The 22,541-nt window shown below is 31.9% G+C and overlaps 4 protein-coding genes across 11 annotated transcripts; 3 read left to right on the forward strand and 1 right to left on the reverse strand.

Annotated features, from left to right (window-relative positions):
- Positions 1-1,837: 1,837 nt before the first annotated feature.
- Positions 1,838-9,039, forward strand: LOC413670 (uncharacterized F-box/LRR-repeat protein C02F5.7). 3 transcript variants are annotated; one of them, XM_006570819.3, is made up of 8 exons: positions 1,838-2,457; positions 5,971-6,170; positions 6,316-6,590; positions 6,665-6,931; positions 7,011-7,380; positions 7,452-7,655; positions 7,739-7,966; positions 8,049-9,039. In XM_006570819.3, exons 1-7 carry the CDS (start codon positions 2,341-2,343, stop codon positions 7,872-7,874), a joined length of 1,569 nt encoding a protein of 522 aa, XP_006570882.1. In that variant the 5' UTR covers positions 1,838-2,340; the 3' UTR covers positions 7,875-7,966; positions 8,049-9,039. The 3 variants fall into 3 exon arrangements, with proteins under 3 accessions (XP_006570882.1, XP_016773277.1, XP_397111.2); XM_016917788.2 differs by lacking the exon at positions 1,838-2,457 and adding an exon at positions 2,773-3,092; XM_397111.6 differs by lacking the exon at positions 1,838-2,457 and adding an exon at positions 5,043-5,842.
- LOC724762 (ras-related protein Rab-28) lies at positions 8,625-11,035 on the forward strand. The gene is made up of 4 exons (XM_001120659.5): positions 8,625-8,756; positions 9,398-9,583; positions 9,697-9,930; positions 10,005-11,035. Exons 1-4 carry the CDS (start codon positions 8,682-8,684, stop codon positions 10,227-10,229), a joined length of 720 nt encoding a protein of 239 aa, XP_001120659.3. The 5' UTR covers positions 8,625-8,681; the 3' UTR covers positions 10,230-11,035.
- LOC413672 (hexosaminidase D) lies at positions 10,451-13,628 on the reverse strand. The gene has a single exon (XM_397113.7). The coding sequence runs from the start codon at positions 13,315-13,317 to the stop codon at positions 11,569-11,571; it is 1,749 nt and encodes a 582-aa protein (XP_397113.1). The 5' UTR covers positions 13,318-13,628; the 3' UTR covers positions 10,451-11,568.
- A 2,292-nt stretch (positions 13,629-15,920) lies between these two features.
- LOC100576435 (shootin-1) lies at positions 15,921-22,442 on the forward strand. Of its 6 annotated transcripts, none has more exons than XM_026446112.1 (10): positions 15,921-16,028; positions 18,999-19,444; positions 20,107-20,220; positions 20,312-20,406; positions 20,773-20,926; positions 21,002-21,130; positions 21,200-21,345; positions 21,415-21,946; positions 22,027-22,085; positions 22,147-22,287. In XM_026446112.1, exons 2-10 carry the CDS (start codon positions 19,009-19,011, stop codon positions 22,285-22,287), a joined length of 1,806 nt encoding a protein of 601 aa, XP_026301897.1. In that variant the 5' UTR covers positions 15,921-16,028; positions 18,999-19,008. The 6 variants fall into 6 exon arrangements, with proteins under 6 accessions (XP_026301897.1, XP_006570884.1, XP_006570885.1 ...); XM_006570821.3 differs by lacking the exon at positions 15,921-16,028 and adding an exon at positions 16,374-16,838 and having other exon boundaries at positions 22,147-22,441; XM_006570822.3 differs by lacking the exon at positions 15,921-16,028 and adding an exon at positions 16,873-17,113.
- The last annotated feature ends 99 nt before the right edge of the window (positions 22,443-22,541 follow it).

Here is a 22,541-nt window from a genome sequence, read left to right on the forward strand (position 1 = left end):
AATTTTTAATATTTAAATAATTAATGATATAATATTTGATGATAAAAAAAGATAAAATCTGTAATATTTTTTTTATATATTAAAATAAAATTAATATTATATTAATATTTCAAAGTACTGAATATTTCAATTTTGTGCAAAATGGCTTCCATATGACAAATATGATAATTTCGTTGGAATATTTTTAACGCAGTGCTTCATATTAATTATTAATATATTTTAATGACAATATAATTAAAATAAAAATCTGATTTTTAAATAGTACGAAAGTAATTATATCATTTTTAAAGATAAAAATGAACACATGATTCACTTAAAATTATTTTTTTCGCAGTGTGTTAAAGTAAATTTGTTACGATCTATTGCGAAACACCACTTTTGCAATCGCCATTTTGATGATCGATTAACGTATAAACATATACTTTTCCTTATTGTTAGATAACAATTGTCTATCAATACCTATTACTGATAAGTTTAACGAATCTGAAAACAAAGAACGGAAAGAATGAACACTACTGATAACATATTGCTATTGTATAGCTATTCGCAAAGACCAGATTAAATGAAAACTGAGATTTCTATCCGGTAAAGTGTTAATTGATTATAAAAGTATAAATAATTATTGAAAAATATCCGGTTGATTTATACCTTGTTTGCCTTTTTTATTTTATTATTATATGTAAAATATATATATATTTATATATATATAGAGATATATATACATATATACATATATATTATATATATATATTTATATATACATATTTATAATATACGCATATAACAAATTATAAATAATTATTTATATTTATACAAGTTTATAGTTACAAATATATCTGAGATCTGCATCATCTCGAATTATGCACCTACAGTTGGTAACAATGAATTTAGTAACGCCATCTTTAATTAAAATTAGTAAATATACAAAAAATATTGTATAAAATATCTTTTAAAAGTATTTTTTTCTTTTCTTTAATCAATTAAAACGAATAAAAAAATATTGTTAAATATAACATTTTGTATTACCAACATTTAAAAACTTGTATCGATCATTAACATTTAAAAACATTTATATTTATAAAATAATTATAAATAAATCGAATACATTGTAAATATATATTGTCTAAAATTCAGTAAGTACAGTTAATGTACATACATTATACGTGGCCTTAATTAATCAAATTGCTAATGGCGCTGAGCCAAATGCTATCTATTTGGCTTGTAATCAAAAAGATATTCAACAACTGTCATACATTTACTTTTGTCATTCGAAAAATTTTTCAAATTCGATCTTTAAAAAATTAAAATTATACAAAATCATATTTCTTATAGATTCTTATTTATACATTATTTTTTTACAATGATATAAACCATCATACATATTTTTTATTGTTTTTCATATATTTTGTTTCCTATAAGCTATAAACAAAACAAAAAATTGAAATCCGATAATTTTGAAAAAAGATATCAACATTTAATAATTTTTTATATCCTAAATTCTTCTCGTATTACAACATTATTAATTTTATTAAAATTTATGTATAACATTATAATATTGGATAATAAAATAAATCAATCTCAGATCTTTCAATCATTATGGAATCAAAGATTGCTTGATTTTTTTTTATAATCTAATCTATATCTAAAAATAACTACAATGAAAATGCAATGTCAATAATAGAGATTCAGGATGTTTTTGGTTATCGAATTTTCAAAAAGTCCCGCAATATACGGCCCTCTGCTGGCTGTACATCCTTGCGTGGCATAGCTCTCCAGTGAATCTATTTTAGGGAACGACAGAAAGTTAAGATTATTTTAGTTACATTTTTCACCTCCGATCTAGAACGTAGAATACTTAATATCACGATGGTTGAACTGATCGATTTTCGGCAAATACCGCGGGTTGCATACGTTTCGAAATTAAAGATAAATATTTAAGAAAGAGATTGACTTAAAACTACAAAAAAAATATCACGATTATAATAATTTAAAACAATAATAATTACATAATATAAATATTAGCTCGTTTCGTCTAAAAACTATTATTGGAAGATGACTTGTTCTTTTGTCCTTCATCAGAAAACGAAGAAGAACGTATGCAATCTCGATTTTCGTAATTCATCGAAATTTATATCTTTTCATATATTCGTCATATAAATTATACATGTGAAATTTTATCTTCTATGCTCAAGTGTCATTATACGTTAAAAAAATATCAAACATATTGTGAGAATGTGTTCGCAAATGATAGAGTGTAACTTTAAATCTGTATTTGCAAAAAGAGATATACAAATTCTAATATTTTGATATTTAAATTCGTTCTCGATCGATCGGTAGATCATGGATGTATTTGGACGAAAAATGTCCAATTGGAATGTATTGAGTGTAGAAACCGCTCTTCAACAATTGAATACTTTCGAAGAGGATTCCAAGGATTTTATAACACGTTCAAATACGGTAAATTATCAAGGAACAGAATCTGTCATCACAATTATAATTTTAAACAAACTCATTATTATATCTATCATTATATTGATACTCATACTTTTATATTTGTGATCATTATTAAAAAAAAAAAATAGCAAAATGTCAAAATAACGTCTTAAAGATGGATTCGACTTTTTTCTACATGATATTGCTAGAATGTAGTCACTAACGCCTTCTTCTATCTATTCTTATCTCGTTTGACTACCTGACTGACTGCTTGCTCTTTATTTATAACTAATTAAGCTGCACACGGTTTGAAATGAATCCTAGAGTGAATCCAGTCAATCAGAGAACTCTTGACAAATTGGTTCTCGAACCGGGAGCATTTCTTAAATCTTTGCAATGCTTTGAATTTTTTTTGAGTTAAAATTTACGTCGACATGAACGAATTTACTTTCCCGTCGATCTTTCTGCAAGTTTCAATAGTTTGATACCGATCGCGAAAGTGATTCTTTTCTAGATTGATCGTACAACTCAACGGATAATTAATAATTGCATGTACAACAATGAGCACCTGGCACAAATTGGACGTGGAATATGCCACAAGTGCTATATCTAGAGAGGATATCGGTACTAGTATTTATCGAAAAATTGTGTCAAAAGTGGTAATTATCTAATTAAACTATATCAATCGATAGTTTTATCAGTTTGGAAAGTTTTGTAATAATTTTGTAATTGTAGCATGCAATTTCATACATTTTTTTTTTAAATCCGCAATCTTCTATTCATGTAAAAATATTTCGTCATAATTGCATAATTTGATGAACTATTTGAAGAAGCGTCGTAATTCGATTTGCAAGGAAAAAAAAAAAAAAAAGAGATGTTATCAATTTCTGTAACAATATTCATTATCGCAGAAAGTCATTCATGACCTTTGTGATAGAAAGTGAGCAAACAAGAATTGTTAATTATATGAAAAAGGAAAAAAAATTCAGACGTAGTATTTATTCCATCTTGTTATTTAATCGAAACAGTCGAGTCTGTAATATCATAATATAATAACATCGATAATCAGATAACAAGATTCAAGTGTTTTATCGAGAAAAATGATTTAATTTTTTCTTGTAATACTTATTGGCCAAACTTAAAAAAACTAATCGTTGATTAAAAATCTTTATATCTTTTATCCTGTGAAATCAATTTAGATTGGAATTAAAAATAGAATGATAACAATGAATACATCAATAAATATTGAAAATTTTGTCGAATATGCTTGAATAAAAATTAAAAATAATATCGAATAGAAGAAAGAAAATTGTGGAACAAAAGTTAAGAAATATATTTTAGTTTTAACAAAAATAACAATGTTTGTAATAATTTTCATACAAATAATAAGATGTAAATAAGATGTTAGATAACCTTTGAATTTGATGATAATATTTATTTTTCATTGATTTGATTAATCCAATACAAAATTCCGTATTCCTGATTTGTTGGTGAAACTTTATTGGTGATATTTAATTGATGCCAATTAATGATTAATTCCCAATTAAATTCAAATCTGGGAATTAATTTGATTATCTAATTATATTCATATTTTTCCCTGTAAGAAGCGTCTTAATTAATTTAGAAGAATATTTTAAAACATTGTTTCATTTGCATATAGCAGCATATGAATTTATATAATGTGATGATACTCAAAAAATAAATTTATCCTATTTTGTTTTGAGAAAAAATTAAGAAACACATTAATATTAGATTGTTATTGAATAGACGAAGATTTTCCTATTGAATAAATGAAGATGACAATAAAATTCAATTTATTCAAAAATTATTTCTAACTTAATATAAAAAATTATAAAATATTAAGAATATAGATTCAATCTTATGTTTGATTAATTGAATGAATAATACAAATATTGTGGAATCATGAAAGAAATTATCCAATATCCTGTTTGAATGAAAATTACAGACATTTACACATTTTTTTTAAAAAAATGATTACATTATTCAACTAACGTGTGTTTCTTAACTTTTATCTTTCATTTTTTCGAATCAATATTATCTAGTCTTTATGAAATTGAAAAAATGTTTAATATTTATTGATACATGGTTATCTTTCTATTTTATTTTCCTTAATCCCGATTTATTAATCTTAGAAAATAAGAAATATGAAGAAACTCGAATAGTTATTTAACTAACAGTTTTTTAACTTTTGTATATCTTTGTACAAGTATCACGTGTATGAATTTGTTTTGACGTTAAGTCTCGTGTCGGAGAAGTTCCAAGTCTTACATCAACTAAATATCATTTTGGCAAATTTCTGATTTCAGATTTCTAGAAAATCTGTAACATTTTATTATCTAACAAAAGTTGATTGTCTAATATTTTATAGTGATTGTTCAATTGAACAAAGCAAAAAACAAATCAAAAAGAATAATTATATTTTCTTTGACTTTAGAGAAGAATGAAAACAATTTTTATCCATATTAAAGAGAAAATAAACCTGTTTAAATATTTTTAGAATTGGTTTTATTTTATTTGTTTTCATTATTCATACTTTTGAATATATTTTAAACATCAAAATAAATAGTTGTTATATAAAGATATTGATTGAAGTTTATTTATTAAATTATAAGCATCAAATGAATTCGCGTTACACGAAACAAGATGGAAATAAACTAAAATTATTCCGTCTCTGTTTTACACCGTATTCCCTTTCTGCTTTATTTCTTCTAAAGCGAATTCAAATTGCTCATATAATTCATAATAAATAACTCTCAACCGATATTTTTCTATATCAATTTTCGTGTTTTCTAGACTCGATCTTTCAAAAATATACGAATTATAATCCGTAATATAATACACATATATACATATATTTCATATACGTGCAAAGAGTTTTAAATAAGAGGCGAAACTCGCGAATATTTCTTAAACTTTGCCCAAAATTTGACGTTTCACGGGACCACAAGGAAATGTACTTTGGCTACAGGTGACGAGTTTAAAATTAAAGCTGAGACGGACCTTCCAAGTCTTATATTTAGGACGACGCGCAGGCGCGATCCTATTAGAAATCCCGTGGAAGACTTAGAACTTCTGATTCCTTGGAATCCACCAAGTATCGTAATTTTCACCCAACAAATATTCTTTCTTCCCTTTTCATATCGGTGTGTTATTCTTTCACGGTGCAAAGTTCGATTCGCGCCCGTTTTAAATCGAAAGATTCATCCGATACGATCGCCTCGTGATAACAATTTTCCTCAAAGAAATCATCCTGTTACTCAGTTAGTTTTAATAAAAAAATAACGAGATGGATCTCGGGGGTGTCGATGTGTGGGGTCAAATTGCCGTGGAAACGTCTCAGATGTTTGTGTCTGAGGGCGGCGTGGTTAAAAGTCGTTTTGCTGGAACAGTAAGTAATTAAAAATTTAACGAAAGAAAGTATTTGGAAAAAAATTGGAAAAAAAAGCTCAAGTTTTTAGATTTGATTTTCAAACTGTCTGACGTAATTGATTAATTAAAAAATTGTTATTTTACCAGACGATAGAAAAACTTCCGGATAAGGTGTTGCTGAATATCTTCAGTTACCTATCTCATCGCGAGATATGCAGAGTAGCACGTGTGTGCAAGAGATGGCGGCAAATTGCTTACGACACGCGATTATGGAAACACGTATCTCTACGACCGGAAATTAGTGGATTGCACGTGAACTCGTTGGATTATCTACTTCACTTAATCAGGTAGAAAATATATTCTTCTGTGTAAATGACAAGAAATATTTGTTTTTAAATCAGATAGTCTATTAGTTAACATAACGTGTAAATATTGGCAATAAATGTGATAGATGATCAAAAAATAATCTTTTTTTGATATTGACGTTTCAAGCACACGTTTTGGAGCTTCGTTGAGGTATATAGAATTGCCGATCGAATTGATCACGCACACGGTTCTTCATGAACTGGCGAACAAATGTCCTAATTTAACTCACATGCTGCTCGACTTTTCCACTGCCATGCAACTGCACGATTTTTCTGAAATGCAAGCCTTCCCGACCAAGCTGAAGTACATGTGCATCTGTTTGTCAGAGGTAATCTTCATGGAGGGTTTCATGAGAAAGATTTACAACTTTATCAACGGTTTGGAGATTCTTCATCTTATAGGTTCGTGTCTTGAATAAATTCCTATGATATACCTGTTTGAACGATCGAAATTGAACACTTAATTAATCTTATAGGAACGTACGAGAAAGTGGAAGAGGAAGAGGAAGAAATTTACGAGGTGATAAACGTGCACAAATTAAAATCGGCAACTCCCAATTTGCGAGTGATTAATCTATACGGGATCAACTTCGTAGATGATTCGCACATCGATGCATTTTCTTCCAATTGCATTCAACTCGAATGTTTAGCCGTGAATTTTTGCGCCAAAGTCACTGGCTCGACTATGAAGACACTATTTCAAAGAAGTAGAAGATTGAAATGTCTTCTCATGCAAGGAACAAGTAAAATACTTCTCTGTCAAATTATAATTTCATTCTCAATTGGTGTAAATTTGAAAAAGATCCAACGAATCTTTTACAGATCTCCAGAGTGAATACGTGATGCAAGTAGAATGGGAAAAATCGAGTATCCAGGAACTCGATGTGACTGCAACGGATTTGTCAACGGAATGTCTGATCGACATGTTGACCAGAATACCAGGCCTTCGTTTCTTGAGCGCAGGCCAGTTGAACGGCTTCAACGATAGCGTGTTGAAAGCATGGGCCGAGGCTGGAAATCCTCGAAACCTGATCGCTCTGGAGTTGGATAGTTCCGATAATCTGACCGATGATGCTCTACATAAATTTTTATCAAGATACGGTCATCAACTCTGGGGACTCTCCTTATCCGGCATGCCTCACATCACCGATCAACTATGGCAAAGCGTATTACCTATATTGACCAATGCCAAGTAAGATGTGCATTTGTTACGTTTGAGCACGATATTCAAATTAAACACTTAGAAGATTAATTCCTTTTTAGAATTCTCGTAATGGGAACAGTAGAAAGGTTAGGCGTGAATATTCACGTGGACCAGTTGATGGACGGAATTGCTAACAATTGTCCGAATTTAGAGAGGTTAGAACTTCGTTGGGATCCGGAAAATCTTCGATTCTCGGACAAAAGTCAAAAAGCTATAGATATACTACGCGTAAAATGTATTAAATTACGGTGTTTAAGCTTAAGGTAAGTTTGCAACCACAAGAAATTGAAAATGTGATGATAAATATGTTCCATATTTATGGAATGCATTCTGCATGCGTTCGCAGCGATGGAAGATACTATGAAATAGTTAAGGCTAATTTCGAACGTGCTGACAGATTGACGGTTGTTCGCACAACAACGTGCTGCCGCGTGTCTAGTTACTACCTCTTAGCCAATTACAAGGATTTAATTTTTAATTAATTTTTATAACGTGTATATTTATAATACGATGAGAGTGATTCATAACTTTTCCAAAAGATCGAATTATCGAAACGAACAAGCATATCGAAAAGGTGACATATTATATTTTAAATACAGTAGTTAAAAACGGATATTACGAAATATATATTGTTCATCATAAATTTTTTGTTCCAGTTGTGAATGAACCATGACAACTATGATGGAAAAACAAATTATCTTCGATTACTTATATACCTAGTCATGCGCTAAATAACAGATATATATTTTTTTATATTATTTTCAAGCGTGTAATACATGAGTAAATAAGTTTATCTTGAAATTCAAAAAATCATTTGATGATATTAATGTACTAAGAAAGGGAAAAAAAGCTAAAAATAATGAATCGATAAAAAAGGATAATTATGTGATCAATGAAAACCATTACGAAAAACCTTGACTCTTAAAAGGACAAGAATAGGATCCATTGTATCACAAGATTCATAATTAATCGAAACATTGTCATAGGAAAAAGTTTGCCGAGTGTAATATAGGCGAGTAGAGGTACGCATGATACCTGTTCGTGTGGTATCGATTATTCGTTAATTTATTCAAGCAACTATATAGACGACGACGTTGCACTGGCCACGGCCGGTCGGTCGATTCGCTCGATTTCATTCTCTAGCCACATGCCAGACCCTTCGTTTATATGTTGTATTATAGTCGACGTAGAACCGTCGTGGCCGACACGACTTTTCGCATGATAATCCGAAACTTTTTGTATCTCGTCGTGTTTCTTCCTCTCGCACTCCTTTTATCCCGATCTTCCCAATGTCTGACATCGAGGAGGAGCTAGTGGTAAGAAAACTGAAGATCGTCCTTGTCGGTGATTCTGGATCCGGAAAAGTGAGTTTTCCAATGTTTCCCAATGTCAAAAGTTTAAATCGAAATCCAAAGAGATAACGTTGTTTGTTACCTTCTCATCGTTGCATTTTCATAAAGAGGAAAAATATCGATTTGCCACGTACAAGAAGGATCGATGATTTAAATTGTTTCGAGTTCAGTGTGCCTGAGCTTCAAGGGAACTAAGCAACGTATCGATTTATTTTTTTCCCTACGAAGTGGTCAGTGCTACTAGATATCACATCATTAGACATACTTTTGCAAAACAATAAATATTTTATAGTTAGCAGTTAGTTATATTATTTATGTTTATTTTTATCGATTAATAAACATTCAGTTGGAAATTTTTGTTATTCGAAACGTTGTATATTGATAGTAAATTTCTTATAATTGAATACAGTTCAAATTGCATATTCGTGACTCAAGTTATTTTGTATATATATATATATCTAATTCTTTCTCTTGCCAAATTTCACTTGCATTTTAATTACTTTATTACTAGTTCTCAAACAATTACTAGATGTATTATTATCTAGAGACAAGCAGAGATCGTTCTTTCTTTAATTAAATTAATTCTTTGAGATGATAGTAATAATAATAGAATAGCAATTCTGAATAATTGAAATTCAAGGATTCCTGTTTAGACAAGTATCGCTCAGAAATTTTGCAATAACGAGTTCACGAGACAGTACACACCAACATCTGGGATCGACTTCTTTCTGAAGAACATCAGTGTTGGCTATTATAAAAACGTTAACCTACATTTATGGGATGTCGGTGGTCTGGCGCTACATGGAAACATGTTGGACAAATATATCTTCGGCGCTCATGTAAGAAAAAAGGAATGCATCTAACAAACATTCCAATATGATATCATAAAAAATATATGGAGCATAATTTTGTTCTTAAGGAAAAAAAAAAAAAAAAGAAATATTTTTTTCAGATCATTCTTTTAGTCTATGATGTTACGAATAGTTTCAGTTTTGAAGTTCTGGAAGAATGGATAGATAAAATCAGAAAATTAAGCAGTAATTATGAGGAAACACCATTGATGGCCGTAGTTGGCAATAAATGCGATATGGAACATCAGAGGACGGTAAAAAAGGATCGAACACACAAATTTGCCGCAGACAATGGATTCCCGTCTCATGATGTTTCCGCTAGAACTGGTGAAGCGGTAAAAAATTCTTTAAACAATGAAAAAAATCAGTTATCCTGTTATCCGTTTTAAAAAATTGATTTTTGTTTCAGGTTTCTTTATGCATAGTAACTTTAGCTGCGCAAATCTTGGGTGTTCGATTAACGAAAACAGATCAAGACTATCACAAACCTATAATAATTGCGGAAATAGGTGACACAGTAGACATGAACACGGTTCAAAAAGTTGTGAAAAGAATCCCCACAAAGAGACATACTCAAATTCCCTTTCATCCCCATTTTCCCAGTTCGAAATCAGCAGTTTGCGTGTTACAGTGAAAATTATCGCAACTAGAAATGATTTTTATAATACAATATTTTTTTCACGCACAGTTAGAACAGATTTTGTACAAAATAGAATAGAAGAAACGAAAAACATGAAAGACGTGTACATAAGATATTTGAGCAAATATTTTTCGCTACTTTCTTACTATTTCTTATTACATAACATAAGAGTTCACAATATTACTTTGAGGGGCCAATACAATAAACCACTAGTGTCTTCTTCATAGATTTAAAAACAAATTTATTTATCGATAAGATCTTACTACTTACGATAATATGGATCAACGTAACAAACGTTGTTAAAAATACTTTTACAATAATAGTAATATTATTCATTACAATGATGTACATATACTGTTGAATATATGTTACGAGTTTGTATTCGAACCTTTGATGATTTTATATAAATGCTTGTGGAAAGATTCTTTAATATTGAAAATTATTAGTTAAGAAATCATGATATAAGAAAAGTTCTGTAATTGATTGTAAATATTGTAAGATTAAGTAAAATATTATAACAGTTTAAAGGTCGAGAGAAAAATTATTCGAGCGTTAAAGAAATTGTAGATGTATCTCTATTTTTATAAACTATTGATTCACTTGATCTTTTTCTATATCTAATTATTAATGGCACTAATCATGCAAAACAATACATGTACTAAAATCATAAACATACAAAACAAAACGCATACAACAACGAGACGAATATTTAACAAATAAGAATAAGTAAAATCGCAATATGTGCGTATTAAAATAATCATTTCGAAAAACGTATAAAATATACATAGGAAGCATTAAAGTTAAAATTTAAATTTTTTTCGTCGAGAATTAATATGATATAGATATTTATAAAATAGTATATAATATTTTTCATTGTTCAAACGATATTACTAATAATCAAATAATTAATTAACTTTGGAATTAATTCTTAAATTAACTTCATTAAATATATATATATGACATTATACATATTCTAGAAATGCTAATTAGAAAACTTTTGTTCGCTTGTCAATTATAAATTATTAAAAACTTTTATACGAATGTTTAAATAAATTAAGAAAAAAAATTCATTTTTCAAAAATAAATGAACGATATTAATTTACGGACGGTGCAGTCGATAAAATTTGATGCACTTCAATTGAGATATAGAGCATATCCTATATGTTAGACATATGGTGCAAAATTATAATTTTATAGATTCTATATACTATGGATTATTTATTTATTCCTTTAGAAAAGAAGAATTCCAAATTCTTGATCAATATATCGCTTCTTTGTTTATCTAGTGCGATCTTCAGTCTCATATTACATTGTATGGAAATTAATCATTTAACTATAAATCAGATTTTGTTAATGGTCTTCTTGGCCATATGTTCTTTTCTAAAATTTTTTCTTTAGCCTCCCATAATTGAGTTAATTTTTCATTTAAAGGGTCAATATATGTTTCTATCCACTCTTGTATAGTATAATTATCATATATATTTTCCATAGATGATCTTATTTCTTTCTCAATATACATTATTTCCATCTTATATTTATCCAAATCAGCAATTGCTCTTTCTACATGACTAGGATTTGAAAATGCATATTTTAAATTGTATGATTTCAACCATCCTTTAAAAGTATTATCCTGTTCCATTTTATTGACTTCTTGAGTCAAAGAAAACAATCTCAATGTGGCAGCATAAATAGATACACCGTGGTAATTACATTTGGTCCAACCATATTGAGGTTCTGGAATATTTAAAGAAATAATACCCTCACATTGTAAAGCTTGTAATACTGGAGTAGGTACTTCTACTGGGAATCTACATAAATCTGGAGCTTGTAAGATAGCTAAATTTACAGCAAGTGAGGGTATGGCAGATGGTAAAAGTTCGCAAAGTACACTGAAATGATCATATCTTTGCCACCCGGTTAAAATTGCACCCTTAAATCTAATCTGAGTAGAATATCTATTAATAATTTCTAACCAACGTTGATGATTTTCTATATGATAAGCAATATCTGTATAATATCTATCTGGTGCAGTGGCACCTTTGAAAGCTGTAGCAATCCAAATATTCTTCCAAACTGATGCATAGCTTTCCCACAATTGATCTGTTAATGATACTCCAGGATCAGTAGTATATTTCCAAACGACAGGTTCTACCATTAAATGTAAACCTCTGTCTATTATTTCTTCAGATGATATTTCTCTAAATTCATCATCCCACATAAGAATTGTAAGTTCTGGATATTTATTTTTTATATACTTTGCTACTTTTGAAACATGATCCAAGAATAATTGTTTTTTACCCCATTGTTTTTTAATTATTACATCTGAACATCTAGAACATTCTCCTATTTGATAAACTTCATCAGCTCCAATATGTAAATGCTTTATATCAGGATGCGCTTCTATTATTTGGTCTATCATTTCATATATCAATGGAAGAGTTTTATTATATGTAGGACATAAAACTTGTGGATAACGTGAAACTTCTCTATAATCTTTATATTTATCTAGTTTTAGAACAAATTCCATGTGACCAAAAGTTTGAATCAACGGTATAACTATGAGTTGATTCTCATTAGCTATTTTTTGAATGTTAGTAATATCTCTCTTGGTATAACAATTACCTGCACTGATATTTTGTATTATTCCTTCAAAAGGAAACATATCCTCATATTCTATAAGTATACCAGTGGCACCTAATTTTTTGAGCAAACGTAGCAGGTACTTATAATAACTTGCTTTTGGAGGGGCACCCTTTAGATCCAAATGTACAATTTTATGACCTTTGAACAAGGGAACTTCTATACGTGATTTACCATAATTGAAATCACCGAATATGTTGCCTCCACCACTTTTTAACTTTCCCATTATATGAGCCTCTATTTGTTGTTTTCTGGCAATACTAAGAGGATTCTCTGTGAGATCACTCAATGGATAAACTTCTTCGATTTTAAGTCGTGGACTTAATTTATTGGACGTAATGTCCTTGACCTCATTACCGAGAATATGATAAATAATAATCAATAGAGTAAAACTGATCATTATAATGATCATTAAAGAGGCTCTGCCTCTTAGTCGCGTCATGATTGTCAATCCAGCAGAACATTAAGATTAATTTATTATTATTTATATTTAATCGAAGCTTTTGTTTTTTATGGCACAATTCTTAATGAATGTCGATTCTTGTACCTAATACTGTTTTTAAGCTCGTAATTCAAATTGAACTTACAAATTACAATATGGTTTCATTATCACAAAATAATATAATAATTTTTAGTTAACTGTTTCGTTATGAAACAATATAAATTTTTTCTTTATCACAGATGAAGGATAGAAATAATAGATAATTGTTTCTGTTATATATATAGTAATAAATGTTATCACTATAGAGAATCAGGCTAGACAACTATTAATGATATAATCGATATGAAAATTAATATGAAAATTACACGATATGTTGTATTAGCCTAATAAAATTTTTATATATCAATTTATACATATAATTGTATATTTTATTTAAAGAAAAAATAAAAATATTATAGGGACATTTTCAATCTAATATGTATGTATCTCTATAATATCTCTACATAATTATTGAATATTGTCATAAGTATGATAATAACATTTTTTAAATTGTACAATATAATTTTTATATTATACAAAGTACTATATTATTTATAATACTTTTATTAATTATAGATTGTGAAACTTTTAAATCAATAATATTATTTAACTTTTCAATAATAAAATACATAATTAATAAACATCGTTTTAATATTTTATAAAATAATAGAAAATATTTTATATTATTAATAAAGAAATATTAATTAACAATTCACATTTATATCTTTGGATTTCGAGTGAATATATGTATATCAAATCAGGGCTGCCACTGTCATACGTTTAATCTATAAATAACAGCTCATCATTCTGTACTGAATTTACTTAATGAAATCCAGGAGAAGCATGATAATTTGTGATAATGTTGAATTAAAGCAGGTATTTACGCTGCAATCTCATTTCGATTCTTCAAAATATTCTTTTTAAATCATTGATTTATCGTCGAGTGAAAACGTGTTAAGACAAAGCACCAAATTTGATCAATAATTTATACATAAAATAACGTTCATTAAGCATATAAAATACAGAATGAAGATCTACTCGAATCTAAGAGTGAAAATAGAGTTCTCATATGTTTAACAAGAAAATAATCAAAGACGAGCGAAATCGGAGAGGCTCGTAGCCGTGTAATCGAATCCTTAGCAGCGAAATCTTAAATCCTAGTCCTTTATCTTATTTCCAGTTTCCGCGAACCGTACAGCCCACCCGTTACATACTTAATGAACGTGACTCATATCTCTTTAGTTATGACGAGAGTAGGGGAATAATTCTAGACAATAAAGCTGTTTAATGATGCCACTCTACGGGAGTTTAAACCACACGCTTGGAATAACGCGCGTTTTGCGATCTTTACGATTTTAATTTGTTATAATATTCAATGTGATTAATTTTATATACGTATTATATTTAATTATTATTTTATTTTTTCATAATGTATTACGATATATATATATTTTGTATATGTATATAAATTAGTTATTAAAAATAAAAATATATAATTCTTTTTGAAAAAAAAAATAAATAAAAGAAATAATGAAATGAAATGTCGAATAAATATCTTTCGTATTTGATATACAACATGTAAAAAAGAAATATTTCTTTTCGAGAAAATATTATTACCAATGTTTAAAGAGAGTTAAATTTTGAAATATCTTATTATTACGTAGTAGTCGAGCTTTGATGTTGTAAACCTCGTATAAAGAAATGTAAAGCTCTCCCGTGATCTTCAATTCTTTTAAGTATGAAAATAAATTTTACGATCAACGTAAATAATATTTAAGTGACATGATAAAACATTTAACAAATATCTAAAAATGATAAAAGTACTGGGTTTTTAGAACAGGAGATAGAAGAAAAATTATTTTTCGAAACATCCCTACCAATAATAACATATTATCATTGATATATGATAATAAACGCGTGCCTTGCCGAACGCTGTTTAATTCTTTTCCATTTTTTTTTCCATTAATTCGAATCGCAAAGGCGTCGACGCGCTTTCATAGCAACCGAATCGAGACAAAGACTTAGCTTCAACGATTATTCAGAAATCATGACTCAAATCCACATATGTGGACGCTGTATCTATATATTTATTCAGTTTTTTTTTGCGATTGTGCTTGCAGCTGTGTAAAAAAAAAAAAGAAAAAACTGTATTGGAGGGAAGTCACAAAAATGGAGAGTAATAATATTGTTTCGTTTAATGCACCTGATTTCTGCATACTTCAACGAGTACATAATATCTTGCATATATTTGGGTTATCGATCCGAGTAAACTGAAACTCGAGAGGCGAAATCTTTGTTTTGAAACAGAAGTTCAATACGGTCGATTAAAATAATTATGCGTAAATAATATTTCTCCGTGTTATACCCGATATTATTATTACGACGAATAAAAATTTTATCGGTTGCCTTCCTCCCAGTTTTAAAATTTATCAAAACTGTTGCGCCGAAATCTGTTATTCGCCTTCTGGTATGCATAAAGTATACATTAAATGTTTGTCAAAGTTGATAACACAAGCAAATCGCGGTGAATGTCTTTGACGATCGTTTTGATTAGGCAACGTGTCAAATACAGTCGCGCGTACCCGGCGACTGCACATTCCCTTGTGGAAATTCTCGATCGTTGCCACGTATATACGTATTACGCGGTTTACAAAATATAACACAGGGGATACGTAAGTATTACATTCTGAAAAGCGTTTCCAGGCTGACAGATCCGGTGATAAGGCGTATTATTAAGGGGAACTCTGCTCGATGCCTCGAACAAGAAACGGCCAATTACGCGAGGAAACGTTTCTTCGCTCGTTTTATATGCTGTATCAAAGAAGTGTCGGTGAACAGCCGTCTTTGTTGGCACTTTACGGAGCGACAAGAACAATTAATGGATCAATCGAAACAACATAAATCTCAATACGCCAAAGATAATTTAAAAAAAAGAGAGAGAGAGAAAGAAAAAATAGAAAATCTTTTTTTAATAGCGTCAATTCAATCCTCGACAATTTCGTCTCTTCTTCAAAAATGCATTTTAAATAAACGCATAAACAAAAGGAAGAGAGTGCGTGGAAGTGCGTGGCGCGATTTTTCGCCGAACAATGAGGAAACCTTGCGGCCACTAGCGCACACAATAATAACGACGACATTCATTAAAGGAAGGGCACGCACTCTCGGGATCTTTCGACTTGTCTGGAACCTCCTGAGATAACGTGACATTACGGTCAGCCGTGCGAGCAGTATGCGCGCGAACGTCGAAGAACGCGCACCTTCTTTCCACTTTTCTATCGTTCTTTGTTCCATCGTTCGTCGAGTCCGTTCTTCCGTTAAAAAGAAAAGAAGAAAAAAAAATCTTTCCTTTCTCGTGATATATCATTCTCTATTATACGCAATAAAAATCTCTGAAAATGCAGTGACGTGTCCAATCCGTGATATATATATATATATCGATCGAATACGCAGTGTCGAATTTCGCAGTACTCTGTATAAAATAAGTAAGTCTTATAATATCGTAATACAACCTCCTTTCCCCTCTCTTTTTTTTTCTTTCTGTCTATCCGTTCGTTCGAGGCTATAACGCGTACAATATCGTCCCCACTGGAAGAAGAATGTGGGAAATCGCCTCGTCCAAAGTGGAAAGTGTATACGGCGCAAAAAGCGTCATTTGACAGTACTTCAACATCCACCAGCGCGAAACAGGAAAAGTGAAAGGATTTCATAGACTTCCCGTGCAGTCGATCCGGGGAGCACGTGATTCTGCCATTCTTTCGTACGTGCAACCGTAAAATTCCTGTTTTCTTTTCAAACCGAGTTTGAATCCAAACGTTTTTATTAATGATCCGCGGGAACTGTGATTCCACAATCAGAGTTTCGAGAGAGTGAAACGAAAACGCGAGTGGATCGGATCGAATCGGATCCTTAATTTAATCGGTTGATCGCAAATGGTGGGACGCGAGGCAAGGTGATCGATTGAATCGCAAGTGGTATGCACGCACGGAAAAGTGCAACGATCCTACGTGACCATCGACCTCCTGTATTGAAGTTCGCATGACACGGCACGTTTCGAATTATCATTTTGCTCTTCCTCGACACGGTACGTCCGTTGTCGCCGTCCGAGTTCGCCGAGACGCGAGGCTTGAATTAAAAATAGTCGGTGCAAAAAAACATCTTCGACGATAGATAGTTTTTTCCATAAAACTGGTTGGAGAGACTTAGATTTTTAGATGGAATTAAATTCAATTATTCGACGGTAATATTCGTCATTCGAATATTTTCCGGATAATTCATAAGTGTCTTCACCTGTCGTATCGTTACAGTTCGTTAGCGTTGGAAATTGCCGAGTAGCATTCATAACAATGATTCAACTATGCCAACAAGTTAGTCAGAGATCAGTTGTTCGATCAACCGTGGACGATAATGATACACGCGTTGTCGTTCACCTCTGTGGGAAATTTCTAAAATTTCTAAAATCTACTAATCTACGAATTTACAGTCGTTAAGCCTTATCTAATCCATTTATCGATATATTCGAGAGAATTTTTCTAATCGTCGTGCCGATCGTAATTACGACGCATTCCGACGAATTAACTTGGAAATATTTGCGGGAGATCTGGCCGCCTCCCACGAAGAGGCCTCCAACGACACGTGTCTTCTTCCACGCGCGGTGGTAAGCGAACATACTCGTATCTTCCTCTCCTTTTTCTTCCTTTTCATACGTGACTATTCGAATCGAAGTGGTGTATAAACAAAGTAATACTTCGAGTTTGAAACTCGATGATCGAGCAACATGGACGGATGGAGTTCAGCGCCGATGATAGGGAACAATTGGACAATGACGTAAGATGTACAGGAATAACATTTAAAATTCGAAGGAGTGGCCATCGCGTTAATACCAATTCGTCTGATTGGAATTGACATGTTGCGTATATTGTACTTCAACGCTGATCTGAAACTGCTATATTCCCTCCCTCTCTCTCCTGTTTATCATCGAGAATTCATCGAAGAAACGTAAGAGACACTGGCAAAGCAACCGACTTTACAATTACCGGTAACTCGATTCAGGATTCGCCGGACGTACACATTTATCATTTCCCGGTAAGAACGCGTGGCGGAGTTCGGAAAGCACCTTATCTTCCCGGCTACTTTGCGATTCGTGGAATCGAGATTAGTCACGAATACATTTTGACAGAGCGGCTATTTCTAACGCGGCTTGTGGCTGCAGGGGGTGCGACCAATACGTGGAGTATTTTTAGAAAACGATGTTATTAACCCTCTACCGTGTTCGAGTACACTTCGATATAGAAATATCGCTTCGCAACCCATAGAATTTGTGCGTATATACGAAACATTTATTCTTTCATCGCTAAAGAAATTCTTGAATCTAGCGAAGAGCGATATCGCTCAGTCATAAATCTCTCTTCTTTCGCTGATTGTCGTTCTCTCATAATCGGCAAAGATGAAACAAATATCTCTCTCATATGTATATATATATATACGATTAAATATTCCATTGGCTATAATGAGTGTTATTGTAATATATTATTGATTCGAATTAACAGTTATTTCCATATATATATATATATATATCGATTCTGGAAATTGGTCGAAAAGACGAGTGGCTGTCTGGTGAAAGCAGACGTATCGGTTGTTCGCAGAATATACGAGATGAATAAAACGGAACTGAACATCGTGTTAAGCGGCGAGCAGGCGAGGACATCCTCGAGCGTAATTCACTCACACATTCCCGTGCCGAGGATATCGAATGCGATTAAAGCTCAAGAAAGGTGTCCCCCGTCCCGTAGAGGGTCCTTCGAGAAGCTGTCCCGGGGAGTGTCGGTCGCCGCTCAAAGGGCGTCCTTCGAGAAGCTCGACGCCTCGGTTCAGCAGCAACGGTGGAGGAACAATAATTTGTCGAGCTCGAGTATCGAGATGCGAAACTCGGCTGAGAAACTCTCGTCCCAGGCCGGTGTTAACAGCAAGACGAACGAGACGGTCGGTGCCGTGAAATTGAGCAGGAGCAATAGCCTGGAGAGCAAGTGGAGGAACAAATACGAGGAGTCGGAGAAGAGGAGGAAATTGTTGCTGCAGAAGAGCGAGGCCGGTAATTAATAATTAGTAATAAGTTTCGCGGCGTGATGAGTGTTTGTATGGGGGCCGCCTAAAGTCGTTACGGAACTTTATTATGATTCCATTAGTCATCATTAACGAAGTGACGAAACACGGTTTCTTCCCTCCGCTTTCGAGCATTAATTTGATTAAAACAACTGGGATAGGAGAGAGTGAGATCGGTAAATACAGAGGTAACTGTATTTTCAAACAACTTTTTTTCTTCAATCCATCTTTCATTAGAAGTTTTATGTTCCTTCTTTGAATTGGAGCGAAAGATCATACGTGTCGCCTTCTCCTCTTTCGTTTCGATTGTATAGAAATTGATTTATTGCAAGAAAGATCGAGTAGTAAAATGAGAATAATTATATATATATATGTATATATAGCGAGAGGGAAGTGGTTAACGTGATTGTAGTTCACGGCCAATCATCTGTAATGCAACTTAATTATTATTCGGTTGTGATTCACTCTTGCATGCAAAACGAATTCTGTGACGTTTTCTTACTCACTGGTCATACGCGGTAGAATTATAAATTGATCGAAAATAAAATAAACTTTAGTTAAGTCAGGGCCCTGTATTTATTTATATCCGTGAGCGCATTCACAATATATGTGAACTTCCTATCGAAAAAAAATATTTTTCTCGTGTTCCAGCAAGCAAGGAATATGCCGATTTGGAGAAAAAGTATCAACAATTGCAGAGACAGAATGGCAGCTTGCAGTCGCAAGTGCAGGAGAAAGAGCAGAAACTTCAGAAATTACGAACAGGTAGTTATTATAATTTTAATAATAAGTTTAACAAAATTTAAAAATTTCCAAATTTTTCTCTCCTTCTTAAATTTCTAAATTTTCTTTTCAGTGTCTGAAGCGGTGTGCAAAGAGTACGAGCAATTGAAGCATCAATATGACGTTGAAACTGGTGCTATGCATAAAGCTATGCAACAAGCGTCACAGGTAACCTTTCACATTTCTTTTTTATAATTAAATGAATGATAGAATTGAAGAGAGTAAAGTGTAATTGAGAACTCATATGTTGGTTGAAATGTCATTGGGAAGATGTAGATTTGAGATATCGTGTGAAAAATTTTTAGAATAGAATACATATATTCGTATCACAATTTTTTGTATAATAAATCGTTCGAGGATTGGAGTTGAAGAATTGTGAGAACATTAATTAATTCGAGTTGAAGAGATATTTTTTTTTTTATGAAAATCGAAAGTGAATGCTCGTGAAATTCTTTTTATATTTAATATTTTTCAAATCGATCAATTTCTAGAAATTAATATAATACGACTCATCGAATTAAAATCGAATTTCAGTGGTATAGGCAGAATCGCGAGTTGAAAAGAAGATCGCAGATTATAACGCAGAAATTCTTGCAAACAAATCCGGAAGATTCGTTAGATCTTGAGTTATCGGATGAAGTTGACTCGAATTTCGAAGATTTCGATCAGTTGAGAGAAACGGTGAAAGGTATGTATGGAGGATCATAGCTTACAATTTTGCTGTTAATTGTGCAAAGTGTTTATAAGAGTGGACAATTTGCAGAATTAAGTAAAGAGATAGCAAGGCTTCAGACAGAATTGCATTCCGCTCGTCTTCAAGAATTTGAAGCTCAAGAACAGGTTACGCATTTGACCACGCAGTTGGACGAGGAAAGAACTCTCAGGCAAAAATGTAAAAAAAAAAAAAAATGTTCTTCATTTAAATTTCATTTCCAATTTAACAATGGAATTTTTCAACTAGGTGAAGAGAAAGTAAACGAGATGAAAGTTCAAAAGGACAACATGGAAAGGGTAACAAAGATGGTCGCGGAGGAGGTACAAGCATTGAAGGCGCAATGCGATCGTGAGAGGGAGAACGCGAAAATTATGAAGATAGAGGCAGAAAGGGTAAGATCGAAGTGGACAATTTAAGACAATAATTGAACACTATTGCAAAATATTGGATTTTCGATACAGGTGCAAAAGGAAAGAAATGTTCTGGCCCATCAGAGCGCACTTCTGATGGCGGAAGTTGGCGACGATCCCAATGGAAGATTATTAACCGTTCTTCAAGAAGTGGAATCATTGAAAAGATTATTGGAGGAGGAGCAACAGAATCATGCCTCTCAAATACAAATGTTAGAAGAGAAATTGGAGGAGAAAGAATCTAACGTCGAATTCGAAATAGTGGAGGAAAAGTTAAAGCTGGCCGAGTCGGAGCTGGAAGTTGTGACGCAGAGGGCAGAGAGGGCAGAGAAGTCGGTGGAAACTCTGGAAGGAGTGGTTCAAACTTTGAAGGCAAAAATCAGTGAACTGGAAGAGAAACTTTCCAGGCCACCGCCACCCCCCTTGCCCCCACCTCCCCCACCACCAATGTTCAACAACAGTGGACAATCGTCGATTAAGTTGCTGACGAAAGAAAAAATGAATTCGGAACGAAACGCGGTGACCGATATGGAAAATATGCTTGGAATTACGAAAAAAACACCAACAGTTGCGCAACAACCTGGTAATTATATTTTAAATTTTAATTTGCTCGATCAAGTGCTTTTAATTCAAAATTTAATTCAAAATTTTTATTTATTTCAGCTATCGATGATATTATTAATCAAATAAAAGGTGGACGGTTCACGTTGAAGCAAACGGATGTAAGTTTTTTATATTTCTGGAGATATTTTTATATTTCTCCAACAAAATGATTTATTGCAGAAGCAAAGAGAAGAGGAAAGAAGAAGACGACAAGAAGCGGAAAGTGCGCCACCAGCAGTTTCAGAAATGTTAAATATTTTGGGCACCATGAGACGAAGAGCTAAGCCAATAAAGCAATTATTGAAAGATTCACCGACATAAAAGTAGATGCTGTTAGTAATGCGAAAAATATTTGTTTGTAACTCTCAGGCACAAGTTACATGTTATTGTTAAAATATTAATCGCGATACATATTTTTTTTAAACAATAATTTGTTTTATGATTCTACATGTTTATATTATTTATTTAGTAAGACAATAAATTTTTTACGATTGAATAAAATTGATATGTGAATTGGTAATTGATTCGTAAAAATTCAAATATTTTTAAGACGAGGTTAACGGATAAGTGATGGG

The sequence above is a fragment of the Apis mellifera genome, linkage group LG1 (genome assembly GCF_003254395.2).
Source record: "Apis mellifera strain DH4 linkage group LG1, Amel_HAv3.1, whole genome shotgun sequence".
Lineage (NCBI taxonomy): Eukaryota > Metazoa > Arthropoda > Insecta > Hymenoptera > Apidae > Apis > Apis mellifera.